The sequence below is a fragment of the Ambystoma mexicanum genome, chromosome 1q (genome assembly GCF_040938575.1).
Source record: "Ambystoma mexicanum isolate Mex_15411 chromosome 1q, UKY_AmexF1_1, whole genome shotgun sequence".
NCBI classification, from domain to species: Eukaryota; Metazoa; Chordata; class Amphibia; order Caudata; family Ambystomatidae; genus Ambystoma; species Ambystoma mexicanum.
This window is the reverse complement of record NC_090922.1, coordinates 823,291,536-823,307,295: the sequence shown is the minus strand read 5'-3', so window position 1 is coordinate 823,307,295 and position 15,760 is coordinate 823,291,536. Positions and strand designations below refer to the sequence as shown.

Here is a 15,760-nt window from a genome sequence, read left to right as displayed (position 1 = left end):
GCATGGCATGGTCTTGTTTCCAAAGGTGAGCCCCTCGCCCCTGAGCTACACTCCCAGCCTGACCACTCCATGCAAACCCTACAAAGCCTTGCCTAACAACCTGCAGAGAGCTGTCATCCACAGCCTGCAGGGAGCTGTCATCCACAACCTGCAGAGAGCTGTCATCCACAGCCTGCAGGGAGCTGTCATCCACAACCTACAGAGAGCTGTCATCCACAGCCTGCAGGGAGCTGTCATCCACAGCCTGCAGGGAGCTGTCATCCACAGCCTGCAGGGAGCTGTCATCCACATCCTGCAGGGAGCTGTCATCCACAGCCTGCAGGGAGCTGTCATCCACAGCCTGCAGGGAGCTGTCATCCACATCCTGCAGGGAGAAGTCATCCACAACCTGCAGGGAGAAGTCATCCACAGCCTGCAGGGAGAAGTCATCCACAGCCTGCAGGGAGCTGTCATCCACAGCCTGCAGGGAGCTGTCATCCACAGCCTGCAGGGAGCTGTCATCCACAGCCTGCAGGGAGCTGTCATCCACAGCCTGCATGGAGAAGTCATCCACAGCCTGCAGGGAGCTGTCATCCACAGCCTGCAGGGAGCTGTCATCCACAGCCTGCAGGGAGCTGTCATCCACATCCTGCAGGGAGAAGTCATCCACAACCTGCAGGGAGCTTTCATTCTCAACCACTTAGATCCTCGACTGGTTGTTCTGCTGTTTTCTGTATAGTAGCAATGAATCCTTTAAGCACCAATATTTAGATCACACTCTTTTTTCAATTCTTTGGTAAAAATCTTATCTTATAATATGGCTAGCAGCTTAACACTCTTCATGTCTTCAGTAACCACCTTATGGCCCTGACATTGCCAGTCTCGAGCTGGCTTACATTTTTGTGGAGCGCACAACCTTCTTTCTGGTATGTCACAGGCTTGCCTTAAAAGGTTTTCCTCTCTGATCTCTCACGACTGATCCATAAATGTGGAGATCGTGTGGTGTGGCCAGGTCGACCTTCTAATCAGGTGACCCTGTCATTTGGTAGCCATGCTATGAGAGTCTGCTGGATTCCATCTACGTATGAATGTGTCAGGGGCACCAAAGTAATGGGCATGCATGCATGCGTTGGTGTGTTTCTTCATGTGACTTTGTAAACTAGCTTCTGTCCTGTCTACTGTGTGCTCATTCATTTCTTCCCAGACCTCTCACTTACCCACCACAGCAGGATGGGCGTTTAACACCTGTCTGGTTCTCGTTTGTAGGAAGGATCGGCGGAAAAGACACACCATGTCTGTGTGGGAGCAGCGCACAAGCCAGCTGCGCCGCCACATGCAGATGTCCAGCCAGGAGGCCATTGAGAGCGAGGATCCAGCTGGCCTAAACCCGCAGTCCAGCCTGTACCGAAAGACCCATGCTCTCCAGGGTCCCATGACTGAGAAGGGCGAGGGGCCGGCAGATCTGCCAGCTGAGAAAACACCAGAGGATTCATCAAGTGTGCACCCCAGCCACAGTACCTCCGAAGGTCTGGGGAGCCCATCCATCCGAGCCAAGAGGGAGCACTGGCGCCATAAATCCCATCATGGCAACTGCGATGGTCATGAGCAAGAGGGTGGCCTGCCCGAAGATGCCGTCCGACGTAGGCAGAGTCAACGGCGCAGCAGGCATCGAAAAGCAAGGGCAGAGGGCAGGGAGGTATCTGGAGGGACCTCGGATAGCACGTCTGCCAGCCGGGAGAGAGGTCTAGATGATGTGTCTCCTGCAGAGGGAGGACAGGAAATGGTGGAGAGGCAAAATGGAGAGAAGCCAGACGCAGCTCAGGAGAAAGGCGAGCAGGACGGCCCAGCAAATAGGTGATGTGTATATGTTCCTATAAGCATGCATTCTCACTCTGGCACTGGGCTCTGTAACCTGTGGCTCTCTAGCTGTTTTTGACTAAGGCTTGATAAATTCTCTATGCTGGCTAGGGTTGATTCGAGTTATACATCAAAACATCTGGTGAGCCAAAGCTTGCAGACCCCTCTTGTAGTACCAAAGGACTACATGAGCAACATATGACTGAATTCAAGGCAGCATTTTAAGGAATTGGGAACGTGACCGCACACAACATCAGCATGGAAAGGCCACTAGGCACTATCTGAATGTCAAAATATTGAAAAACAAATTAAGCTGGTCAGCAACATAGCTCCATAGTGTGAATGAACAAAATTACTTACCCCTAGTAATGTTCTTTCTACCTGATGTTCCTCCCACTGATTCCTCATCTTTGATAACCTGAGATCCTGCTTGCAGTTTCAGAAACTTGTTTTGACAGCAGATCAAGTGGCACAGCGAGTAGAGCGCTCGCTTTGACATCAGTGCAGAGCCTGCTGATGCAGGTTCGAATCCCGGCAGCACTCTGCATCGTCAGGTTGATGTCTCTCAGTGACTTCCATTCCCGCACTCAGACGTGACTCGAAGGTAGTTTAAATAGCACACACTGCGCCCGTTGCCTCACTTTTAGTTTTTCCCCTCTTTCACACAGCCGACTTGACGATACATAAACCGCATGGGTGTGGAAAGGAGAAGTGCATAATAGAATTCACCCACAGTCCAGAGGGTATCAGGTAATAATATCCCCATAGATATGGTCACCGTAAATAATATCACCAGGAAAATGTTGTGGCGATATTATTTGGGTGACCATATATATGGGGACAGTGGGCAAAAAAAATAAAAATGTTTTTTAAAAAAAACAAAAAGAAAAAAATAAAAGTTTGGGGGTTGCGGGGGTGTCCCCCGCATGTTCCATGCAATAATGTCGCCACAAAACACGGCCATTTTTCGGCGATATATTTGCATCGCGAGATTTTTGTGGCGACATTATTACATGGAACCAGTCAGAGGGGTAGGCTGAGAGCTCAATGAGGAATCCATGGAAGGAGCATCCAATAGAAAGAACATTACCAGGGGTAAGTAACTTGTTCTACTAATGAATTGTGTCCTCCCACGGATTCCTCATCTCTGATAGACACCCATAGCCTTTAGATAGAAGCAGGTGGGACCATTGGATTTGTGTTACAGGTTTATATTGTGCAAAACAGCTTTCCCAAACGTAGCATCCTGACCCGATAAGGAGTCCAGACAGTAATGTTTTGAAAAGGTGTGTATCGAAGACCAAATTGCAGCATTACAAATGTCCTGCATCGGTACACCTCTTTGCAGAGCCGAAGTGGTTGCCACTCCTCTGGTGGAATGTGCCCTTAGATTTTAAGGGACATCATTCCCAGCCAAAGAATAACACTCTGAAATACACAGATGATCCAGTGTGACAAGGTCTGCTAAGTCACGGCTTGACCCAGTCTGTGTGCAGTGTGACCAACAAAGAGTTGATCGTCTTGCCTGACATTTGTCAATCTGGCAATAAAAAAACTGAGAGCCCTTTTTGGGTCACGTCTGTGCAACCTCTATTCCTCCTTGGAAGGAGGAGCAGGTGGATGAAATGCTGGCAAGATAATCTTTTGTGTCACATGAAATTCGGACACCTCCTTGAGAAGGAAGGCGGGTCGAACCCTCAGGACTGCCTTCTCCTTAGAAAATGTAATGAAAGGAGGTTTACATGAAAGGTACGACGTCATTTCATCGCCGGATGATTTTTCGCTGGGTTTTTTACCGTGGATTTTATTTTAGAAAAAAATCATCGAATTTTCTGGGGGGGTTTAAAAAAATTATTTAAATTCGGTGTGGGTTTACGGGGATATAAAAAAAAATTAAAGGGGATGGGGGGTTTGGTGTGGTAACCCCCCAAAAATAAAAAAATAAAAAATTTGATGAGTTTTTTCGAATAAGTGGCGTAGCAACCCTGTTATTGCTCTGCTACAGACACCCTTTCCACAACACCTTTCTCCAGCAGAGAGAGAATCTCCTGCAGAAGGCATGGGTCTGATTCCCGAAGAAATTGCTCACTCGTTGGACGATCTGTTTTTTTCTTCAGAAATGGGAGGTGGTATACTTGAGTTACTGTCTCCAGCGCCCAATCATCTGATGTAATGTACTGCCATTCTTCTGAGTCAACCTGCCTCCCACAGGAGTTCTGTGAGTAATTTTGGGGCTGTGGCTTCAAGAGGGTAATGAGGAGGTAAATGCCTGAGCTGTTCTTCCTCAATGACCTCTATAGCCACGTGTAAATCTTCTTTGCCCTCTTTGGGCAGACTGACCTCTAGCCCTTTGTCAAAAAGAAGAATAGAAACAAAAAGGCCTTCCTTTCCAACTCTGAGAAGGCGGGTGCTGTTGTTGAGGCTGACGGATGGCTGCATCCAAGGATTTTAGAGCCACCTTAGATGGTTGGAACTTCTTTAAGCTGTCATCAGCCTTTACCCCAAAGAGGTTCGACCCATACAAGGGCATGTCCAGAAATCTACACTGGACATCAGAAGCAAATCCAGATTGCAAACCCATGCAAACCTTCTTATGACTGCACTCGATACAATAGAGCGCTCAACACCATCTGATGCGTCCAAACCCGATTGGAGAGATTGACATTCTGCTTCCTTACCATCATTAATAATGTTGTTGAAGCCATCCCTCATTTCCCCCTCAGGGAGTTATCAGCTGTTTGGGCAATTACATTCCACAAAGGGAATGTGTACTTTCAAATGGCCTTGAGTGCCATACTCCCAGCAGAGGACACCCTTTTTGCCAGCATGTCATATTTCTGGGCATCCCTTTCAGGTGGGATGGAAGGATATGCAGCTAAGAGGTGGAAGTAGCCGGCTGTACCACTAAACTCTCAGGAGTAGGGTGCCTGAAGAAAAATTCAAGATCAACAGCTGATTGATATGATATGATATGGCATTTGGAACGTGCCTATACACAAGTGTTTCAAGGCACAACGAGGCAAGGGAGGGGGAGCAAAGGGAGGACGGACAAGCGATCCTACTAGGCCAGGTGTCATTCAGATCGCGCAAGTGCATGGGAAGGGGGCAGGGATAGGGCAGTACATGGTACAGGATAATAATTAGTAACGGCCAGCAAGTGGTAAGTGCATGGCTAAGTGCGGACAACAGGTGTCGAGGGCAGGTAGGGGGACTGTGGGGATACAGAAACAGTCCCCAAGTGCGGGTGTTGCCTGGTGGGCAGTGCAGGTGTGTGACGCTGGTGGGGGAGGCCATGGCCAGATATCGGGGTGTCCAGATAGCCAGTGCAGTTCCAGTTACAGCCAGGAGGTCAGCAGAGGAGAAGAGGCGAAAAAGCAGAAGCAAATAGAAAGGTTTTGAGGTGCTTCCGGAACCAGAGATGGTTCTCCTCAAGTTTAAGGGAGGCAGGGAGGCTGTTCCAGAGGGAGGCACCAGCTGAAGAAAGATATCTAACGCCAACTTGTTGCTTGGAGAAGCGACTGGCCCTGAGGGAGTTGGAGGCGGAGGAACGAAGAGCTCGAGAAGGAAGATATTTAGGAAGAGAGAGTTGAAGGTATTGAGGCCCCAGACCCGAGAAGGCCTTATGGATGATGCAAGGGGGTTTTGAGCTTAATCCTTGCAGCCACTGGGAGCCAGTACACAGATTTCAGTCCTGGAGAGATGCAATCCCTGGGATTGAAGCCAAGGACAAGTCTCACAGTCCTGTTCTGAATAAGTTGCAGAGGGCAGAGAGTAGAAGCAGGCAGATTAAGAAAGAGGCTGTTGCAATAGTCCATCCTAGAAAGAACCAGAGCTCCGGTGACAGTGAGCTTCCCGGGGAAGGAGAGGAAAGGAAGAATACCTCTGAGGAGGTGCAGCTGGTAGTGTGACTTCTTAGAGACATCAGAGATGTGAGGAGAGAAGGAGAGTGTGAAGTTGAAGATGACCCCAAGGTTTTTAGCCTTGCCGGTGGGAGTGGAAGAGTGCCAAGAGAGGCTGGCCAGAGAGCTAAAGGAAAGGAGTGTATACTTTCTTAACAACTTCTTATTGACTGCCGGAGTGGTATCGGGTTCCTGCCCATTTTCCAAAATGGTGTTTTTAAGTGCAGAATGGAAAGGCAGCACAGGTTCTTTGGGTGGATCTTTGTCAAGGCTATCAGTAAGGTCATCCTGTACTATGTCCTTTGCAGGACGTCCCCAACACAAATACTCAGTGACTCTGTTCATCACTGCCCTGTATGCAGCACTTGGATAAGCAACTGTGTCAAATGAAGCAAATTCCACTTCTGGAGAAGTGTCTCATCCACTGGCTTCCTTAAAGCTAGGGGTGTACCGAATAGTAAATGTACTATTCGGCCGAATACCAAATAGTTGACCTAAGTATTCAGCTGGGGCCGAATAGTTACCGAATAGTAGATTACTACTGGAAATGTGTCAAGATATGCATAACAAGCCAAAACTGTTGTCTTTGCCAATGCTGGTTTTAACAGGACTTCAGTGAAGGACATGCTTATAAATAGATCATAGCTGTAACTAAGCTTTAGAAGGGAGGGCCCTGAAGGAGACATTATGGGCACTGCTGGTGTTGGAGAGAGGAGGAGGGAGAGGGTGCTGCTTTCAGTGCTCTGCTAACCCCTTCTACCTGTTCATATGTGAACACGTGAACCCTTTGCAGGCAGTAAATTGGCCTGCCTTGCACATAATGCAGAAACTGCTCTTGCTGATGTGGCTCACATAGGATGCATGCCAGAAAAAGTAGGAACTGGTCCAGAATTATTGGCTGCTGCCATCAGTAGTGCATGCTGCCATCGGTAATGCATGCTGGCTATAAGCAGTGCCTGGTATGATCAGCGCTGCCCGTTTACATCAGTGCTGCCTGCTGCCTGTGTCCTGCTCCCAGCAGTGGCGGTTCTGGGGCCTGTCGTGTACAATTGGAGGAATGTCTTAGCACAATACAAAGACTTTTTGCAGCCTGACCCTCCTCCCCTCACCCCTGTAACTCTGCGGGGTCTTTACCCATCTCATTCAGGCCCTGAATTGCTCTGTGGGGTGCATCTGCACAATGGCCAGAGCCTGGACCGGCCGCTGATTTCCTCAAGTGTCCCAGGGTGGCACTGTGACATTGTGCTGACCGTTTTCCAGCCTGCCAAGCCCTCCTCTGAATGGAGAACCCTGGCAGCGAATCCCCACAAAACCCCCTCCCACAAGCCCCTGCTGTAGCACATTGCATTCCCGAGCGGGGGCTTTTTGATCAACACACTCCTGCCATTTCACAGACTTGCGGCGCTGCCCATCACATTCCGACCAGTTGAACAGATGCTATTGAAAATAAATGAGTAAAAATGAATCAGAATCTCTCTGTGGTGGGGGGGGGGGCTAGAGGCAGGGTGCAAGTCTTGGTGGCCTGACCCTTGTAGCCTCTTGATGCACATTTAATGATCTTTGATTGCACTCTTTCTCATGCTCAGAGAACCCCCCACGCTAGCACTGCTGGGTCATTTGCCATGATACACACCTGCCTAGTGCACTATCAACTCATGAGTGTACATTTTGGTAGAGGCAGCTGGAGCCATGTTCCATGCTGGCTCTGGCAGCAGGCATTGTGATGATACAACTCAACTGCACTTGGCAATAATGCCTTCTGTGACGGGCCCTAACAGGTGATAATGGCTCACTGCTGAGTTAATAGGTCAGAGTAAAGAAAGGGCGTATAACGTGTATGCAGAGCTGGTCGCACCAAGTATCGCCCACAACAGAAGGCACTGTGGCCATTAGCAACACTGAATAATGTTCAGGGTGATTTTTAAGAGAAATAAGGCGTGTACAGGGTGCACAACTTTGTTTTAAGGCAAACATATTTTTTTAACTGTTTATATCGTTTAGCCCACATTGCAACTAGGGACTTGAATTGTTGCTCAATGCACACCTGGGCGCAAACAGGTTATTACAGTTAATTTGTGAATAATGAGATCACTAGTAAAACACATATGAAAAGTTTGCACAGACTATTTATACAGATAGGGCAGGCTTTCATATGTTATGGTGCAATAATGGGCACAAGGGCCTCTGTCCCATCTCTGCCAGCCTTCCAGAGTCTCTGACTGCTTGGCAGTGCATGTGTGCCAGTGCAAGGCGCAAAGCACACTGGCTCAGAGCCTCTCCTTCAGTCCATCCAGACAGATGAGATTTGAGCAAGGCGCCTTCCAGTTGTGCAGAGGGCCAAGCTAGTCTCTGGATCAAGTGCCGGGCTCTGAGAAATCGCATCTGCTCCCTCTATAGAGTGACAGGGGAGCAGCATTGGTAAAGACCTCAACGGCTGAACAGCTTGACTTTTACCGAGCTGCTTTTGGCACCACGAAGAGACAATTTACACTGTAGCCAGCGCTAGGTGGTGTTAATATTCTTTAGAGATATGCAACAGGTTTCTGGCACGAAGCAGGACATTTTGGCACTGAGGCTGATCATCGGTATTTTGAAAAGCATTGCGTGCTATAAAACCACAAGCAATGTTCGAAAAACTGGGGAAAGTCTGAAGTTAACATCCACCCCTAAAGTCCAGTTTGGGAGAAAGAGTATTGTGGGCAATGTAGTATGATGGTTTTTTCAACACACTTTTTTTCCCCTACGTACACACATTCATAACCCCGCAATCTCATGAACGGGGACAATGGAAGGTTCTCTAGCAACGCAGTGCACACTTGGTAGTTTTAACTGACAACATTACTGTGCTTTATAATGAAGAGCTGCAATATATTTGCCCCAAAAAATCTACTCCACTATATCATCAAGAGGTGTAACTTCGGCTTCGAGTAAGTATTTCATTAGGTATTCTGCTGAAGCCGAATACCTAATTTTCTGCCGGAATTCAGCCAAATATTTACTGGAAGCTGAAGTTTGGTACACCCCTACTTAAGGCACATAACCAAGTCATCTAAGCAATATTCCTCACAAATGAGTTCCTCAGGGACATTGGACGCGCATATCCGGTGCAGATCTGTGATCTACATCTTTGAATAACAGTCTGCATACCTCTTAAACCCTGTTTTCAGAGTAGACATATTCAAAGAAATAGTAACAACGCAGTAGAAACTAAAAGTAAGAATCGCTCAGACAAGTCAACCCATTCTGAAGCGTGCCATGCATGTGGAAAAACAGAACTGAAGCAACGGACGCAGTGCGTGTTATTTACCCCAATTTCAACTTCACTTCAGAGCGCGGCAATGGAAGCTGCCAAGGGACATCGACCCGACTACACACAGTGCTCTCTGTTGTCGACAAAAGTTTCTGAAACTGCATGCTGGATATCGGTATATCAAAGATGAGGAATCCGTGGGAGGACACAATCCATTAGAAGTGCTGTTTCTTCACAATGGGTTTAATGTAAACAACCAAATCTCCCTTACTAATCTGATTACCACAAACAGTTTCTAAAGGGTGAAAGATGTACATGAGTGTCAGGGATAGGGATTTGTTTGTGGAAGGGCTATATCCATGAGGGTTAAGTGGGAGCCTCCCAGGTGCCTTCCCGCATAAAAGCAAGGATGGGGCAGATGGAGGAAAGGGTAGAATCTAAATTGGAGCAGTAGATGAAAACCTAATTTGAAGAAACAGCATAGATCCTTAATAGTAACATCAAATGTGTATAGCGCTTTATCTTCAATTTCTCCGACCGTGTCATACTGAAATAATAGTAGCAATTACTACCCATGTCTTCATGGAGCGCAACTTATTGACTACTGAAGGGTAAAGGGCTGAGTTGAAGCTGCTTAAATTGAATTTCAACCTATTATGTGCAGACTGACACAGATATCTGAGAGAAGAGCTTAACTCTGTGAGCTACTTTACGCACTACTTTCCACCGTCTCCTTTTGCCAATAAGCTTTTGCTTTTCTTTTTCTTTTTCTCCAGGATAATCTCTGTTTTTCTCACACTGATCTGCCTCTCTCCCGGATTTCCCTTCCATTTCTGCAGTTAATTATTTTCCTTCCTCATTTCCTATTACGATCTTCTTTTCACCCAAATGGTGAACCTTGCTTCGGCATGCAGTCACAAGACTGGGAGAAATTAGAATATCAACAGAATATATAGAATTATTTCAAACAATGAAAGTGAGAGGGAAAACAGAGACTTGGGACAGGAGGCAAAAGCCATGAGAAAAGTGGCAGGAGAGGTGAACCAAAACAGCGATTATAGTGACAAAACGGGTGGACAAGAAAATGGAGGCACATGCTGCATGTTTGCTAGTGTCCCCCATCAAGAGTAAAGTAATGTGGGCACCCAGTACCTTAATATTATTAACACCTCGGCACCTCTTAGTTCTTTTGCGTGCTCACATTAACACACGCTTGATATTTGTGACTCAGGGTATGTATCACTGCCCTTCTCAGTCACATCACATGAATCATCATCATCAATCAATCAATCATCATCATGAATATCTCTTCCACAGCTCATGAACAGATTGTTCGTCTCTGTGGCTGATACAAGGTATACTGCCGTTGTGTTAGAAGCCGATCTCTGGGCAGGATCTGCATGCTGCCTCTACTCAGCGACTGGGGTTCTGAGAGGTCAAGTCCTAATAAAAAAGCGGGGGTGGCTCATTAACATACCAATTTAATGTGGCATCACCAGAAATTAGCAAATCAAGGTGCCCTCTGAAAACAGTGGAGGGACTACGTCCCCCCACATGTACCCTCCACTTGGGCCCTGGTGTGTGCTTCCCAACTACATCACTCTGACATGGAGGGCAGAGTCTAGGTATGTTTTGAATCCCTAGTATGAAGCACATGTAGAAACGTGAACGCTCCCTTTAAACGTTTAGCAGGCTGTAGGGAACTCATGGTGGCAACCGTAAAGACAGACACAAGTGATCACAGTTCAAGGGTGTTCATTAAACTGTAAAGGTAGGTTGGAAAAACACCTAATCTAAACCTAAATCTAAGATGGGAGCAAGCTTCGACCATCAAATAATAAGGCAGTCCCAGTGGCGGCGTGTCAAATAACAGGGCCTATACCAAGAAAAACCTATTGCCAATCCTTACGCTGAATACAAAAAGAAGTGTGGAATAATGTTCTTAGGAATGAAGGAAGTGTTCACAAATGATAAGTCAGGATGCGGTACTGGAGGTCTCCTTTCCCCACGTTTTCAGCACGGGACAAGGTGGAACTTGGAGCACAGCACACGCTTGAGCTTTCCCAGCACGAGCTAACAGTTCCGCTTTAAGCAATCGGGGCATACGGTGGTTAAGTCTCTTTTCCATCAAACAGTCTCTTGGTGCCGTGGGCCTGAAGTATCAAATAAGTATTCAAATAATGAACAAAGAGTTCCTTTCAGCAATATTAGGATCCTCTGATGATGTCTTTCACCTATGGATGCCCCACTTTCAGTCGCAGATCCCTTAGAAAGTTCTTCAATAATACCTGGACCTCTGATAATTATGTTCCCTTGTTTTCGAGGGCCTGTGGTTCAAAATAACAAACAAAAATTCAAAGTTCCTTTCTGTTTGCACATAATCTTTGGGTGATGGCTACTCACCCCTTGGATCCCCCTCGTTTGGGCTCAGACCCCTTTGGCATTTGCAAATCTTTGGGTGATGACTGTTCACCCCTCGGGCTCCGACCCTTCTGGCATTCACAAATCTTCGGGTGATGTCTGTTCACCCCTTGATCTCCCTCATTCCGGCTCAAACCCCTCTCGACTGGTCGCCTCCCTCGTTCGGGTTCACTATGGCGTTCTTCACAAGTCTTAATATCTTTTTGTACAGTTCACCGTGGACATCCCTTGTTCGGGTTCACTTTTGTCAACACACTGTATTTTGGGACTTTAGACTTCGCCCCCTCTTTACCGGCATCCCTTGTTCAGTTTCACTCTTGCCAATCTCGTCTTTTCCATTCAACTCTTACGATGCAGCATTCACTCCCCTTGGCTTCACAATCATCTGTCGGTCAAAGGCTTTCGACTGTACAGAGGATTTTACAAGGGCCCTGTATGACCACTTTGACCTCTCTTCTCACCTCACCTTTCCCAAGGCCTTCTGGTTACGGTAGTTTCAAAACTTGGGTAATCGTCCAGAGTTGCCTGCTTGAGCACCCACGTGGTGCTGGACTCCTCTGTTGCTGGTTTTCCCCCTTTCACAACAATTGTTCTTTATACTTTCAAAGTTCAATTAGCAGTTTGCTACTTTTCATTCAACACAGTTCGGTTTCTTATTGACTCTCCCCTCAACTCACCGACTGTGATGAACCGATTGGCTTTCTTTTTCCTCAGAGTTGAGGTTGGTACCACAGAGACAAGCGTCTTTCCCCGGCTTGGTTATCAGCGGGGGAGGGTCTTGTGTACCGTAGACATCTGCTGTAACACACACTGGCTATTGTTCGCAGTCTTACGATTCCTTCTGCGGAGGTCTCACAGGCCTTGATTGGAAAGGGCAAGGTCTCTTGTCTCCCTGTTACTCTATCGGTATACGCCATCTTTCTCCTCCTCTTGAACTGTCGTGTTGATTTAGCTCCCTGGACGTATGGTCTGCCTTGCTCGTATTGTGCTCTTGTGCTCCACCTTTTATCCCAGTGGGGAAGGAAAAGGACCGTCAGGTTTGTGTGGTTCGGGTCAAATGCTTGACTTTGCCTGACCCTGGTGTTGGGACATGTCAGGTAAATAGTTTGAGTCTTAGTCCGTCGTTCTTCGTAATGTGTGAAAGTGTTCACGTCGGAAAGGGGGGAGTAAAATGTTTGTGTATCCTACGTGGAAAGTTGGGGAAACTTTGTCATAAGAAGGGGGATACTGCGTCTCACCTGTCAGTGCCCCACTTCCACTCCCCAAGGATCCCCCATCCAGGTGATCCTCCCTCACTGGTCCACCCCCAGGAACTGGGTCCAATAGCGATGGCCGTGTCCTGGCCACCTGGATGACAGACCCCCGGGGACTGGTCAGGGAGACACCTTCAGGTTTCTCACATGCCCTTCCCCTATGCAGGGTGGATATATCTGTTCTTTGTCCCGTATTAGGAGGAGAACAGGGACGAGACATATCCACAAACTCTTGCATATTTTTTTGCTTGGCTCTAGTTGGTTTTCGTAGAGGTCTGGAGGTTTTATTGCTCTCTCTACAGTAGCCTATAAACTGGGGTTTGATTGGAGAGTTTTGGGAGGAATAGTCTGCTTGCCAGCTACTCTGGGCTAGAAAATCTCCAAATGGAGGTTTATTTTCCTGTAATAGATTTGAAAAGGTAGGGAAGTCTCGTACTAGGATAACTTCTTCGGGGTGCCCCAGTATTATGGCTGATAATATTTCACATGACACTTCCCTGATGTTAATGTGTATGGGTATGTTGGGGTACACTTCGTTATCGCCATGCACACAGGTGATTCTAACTAGGGCCACATTCTCAAGTACCTCAGTTGAGACTAAATCGACTCGGATAGCAGTTTGCTTACTACCCGAGTCGATTAAGGCCCTTACTTGTCTTCCGCTTACCCAAGCCTTCTCGTATGTGAAATCCGTAGACGATTGGCATAAACAGATACTAAAGGTTTCTAGCTCTTTCTCGGGATCATCCCATTCTTCACCCTTTAGGCAACCTATTTCCATAGGTTCATCCTTTAGATTCTTTGGACAATACCAAGCCACATGTCTGGTTTTCCTGCAGGAGAAAAGGAGAAACAGACAGGAGGAGATGGTCTACTTCCTTTTGTTTCTTCCTTTTTGCTTTCTTCTTTGGCTTTTGGGTCAACCCTCTTGATGTCTATCCTTTCTTGTAGCAGTCCTTCCCTGCCTTTATATAATCCCCCTGGTTTCACGGTTCCATGTATTTGAGATCGGTGGATCGATTTATGATCCCTCCGTTCGTACCAACGATGGGCCGAATGGAAATGTTTAGCTGCGTCTGAGTGCTTTTGAGCAGTCTCAATGGCCATAATTAGGGTTGGTCGATTTAACTGAAGAACAGCTTTTTGCAGAAAAGGGGGTAAGGAATAAGTAAACTGTTCCAGGGTGATCATTTCTGTTAGCGTGTCTAAGGTTTTACCATTGATCCACAGATCCACAATGTTTTTAATTTGTTCACCTATTTCTAAAGGGGTTTCTCCTGGATTTAATTTAATAGCTCTTAACTTGCCACTGCATGTGATCGTACTCACCTTAGCAGATTATGACTCACACTTGGTTACCTGCCACGTGGGGAAGTGATCCGAATAAGGAAGCTGCTTAGGTGGCCAAGTAACTGTGTTTCTTGCTCAAGAAGTCCTCTTCTGCTCTGCCCGTATCATAGCATTGTTGGATGCCGGGAAGGAGTGTGGTATCTGCACTATTGAGTTAACACCATTCTCCCACTCTATACAACACACAAGATCTTGCCAGAAAAAGTCTGATGATTTCTCACCGTTCAACAGAGAGAGCATGAGTCCCGACCTAGAGATTCATCAATAGTGTTCATCGATAGTCGACCACAAAGACAGATCAAATCTTGCTTATCAATACCGGGCCTAGTGCAAAGAGGTGGTGGGGGGCATGGCTGTATAGACAACAGTTTAAATAAAAACTAGTAGACCTTCCTTATATACGTGACATAGAAAGAACTGTATAAACTGAAGCAATGCACATTAAACATACCACTCCCAGCACTTACTAACAAGACACCCTTAAGGTAAGGAAAGTGGTCAGTAAGCAATAAGCAGAAAGAATGTATGAATGTTCAGCTCCTTTATGGAGATTGAACTGGTACTGTTGGGAGATTTCAATGAGACAATAAGAAAGGCAAGTTTACAGATTGAGCTGCAAAAATGTGTAGGAAGGCTAAATATACGCTCTGTGTACTTGGCAGAGTTCCTCCTTTCAGGTCTGCCTTTCCTATCCCAATCCACGCACTTATTTTCGGTCTCTAGTTCCACATTGGTCTTGTTTTCACTCTCCAGTTGCAAACCTTTCTTCATTTCCCTCTCCAGTTCCACACTTTTTTCCCTCTCCATTTCCACACGTTTCTTATTTCCTCTGCAGTTCTTCAACTCTTCTTTTCTGTCTAGTTTAAAATCTTTCTGTAATCTTTGCCTTCTCCTTCTTCACCTCTCATGACTTTACCCTCTCTCATCATTGACTGTGTATTGTTTGCTTCATTCACCTCTTTTTTTGTTGTGTAGAACAACGGAATGGCCAACCATGGATTCCGGATGCGCTGGAACCAATATAGAGTCAAAACTCCTGGTCATACCTCAACCTCCAGAGCTTGACCAGTCCCACAATAGCTGCTGCACAACAACTAACAAGATTGACTGCAGCGAGCAAGCACTTCTGAGTCGCCTGTGTACGGAGGCCGGGAATGGGAATCCCATCAAGCGGTTGACTGACACCTCCTCCAACACTGCCATCGCGGAGGAGACCACAGAGAGCACCAGTGTTTTCATCGACATGGGCCGTGAAGGCATACCTGCTGACTCCACCGTGGTACAGAGTGAGGACTCCCACTCAGTCTCTCCTTCTTACTCTTTCTGGCCACTCGGCTCTTCTCGCTCCCCTTCCCATGTCTTTCAATGCCTATTTCCTTTTATTCTGCTGTCTTTCCGTCCCTCTGCCCCTCTTTCTCTGTCTCTCTACATATAAACAGATGTGTGCGGATATTTGAATATTTATGCATAGTTTATCTTCTAGGTAGTCTGATAGATATTTACACATTGCTTCAAGAGGACATCTAGTATTACCAATCATGTCAACATTGAATTCACTTGTAATTTAATTAATGATATCATGTGCATGATTATGAGCAGTGAGTGTGTCTATTTGTGTATGTGTGTGTGGGGGGGCATAGATGGTGAATGTTGGGGCTTTTTTAGGTTTTCAATTTTTGACCTAATTGTGAATGATGCTGTGAGGAATTCGACCATCCACACGGTGGGTGTGCGCTCACCTGGGCTTTATT

The 15,760-nt window shown here is 46.7% G+C and overlaps 1 protein-coding gene across 7 annotated transcripts in view; it reads left to right on the top strand.

The window, feature by feature from the left end:
* Nucleotides 1-15,760, top strand: part of CACNA1E (calcium voltage-gated channel subunit alpha1 E) — a 3,100,882-nt gene that overhangs the window by 2,465,767 nt on the left and 619,355 nt on the right. For all 7 annotated transcript variants that reach the window (XM_069641436.1, XM_069641438.1, XM_069641434.1 and 4 more), the window contains 2 exons: nt 1,246-1,833; nt 14,985-15,295. In XM_069641436.1, coding sequence (XP_069497537.1) covers nt 1,246-1,833; nt 14,985-15,295 — 899 coding nt within the window. The remainder of the gene's footprint in view (nt 1-1,245; nt 1,834-14,984; nt 15,296-15,760) is intronic.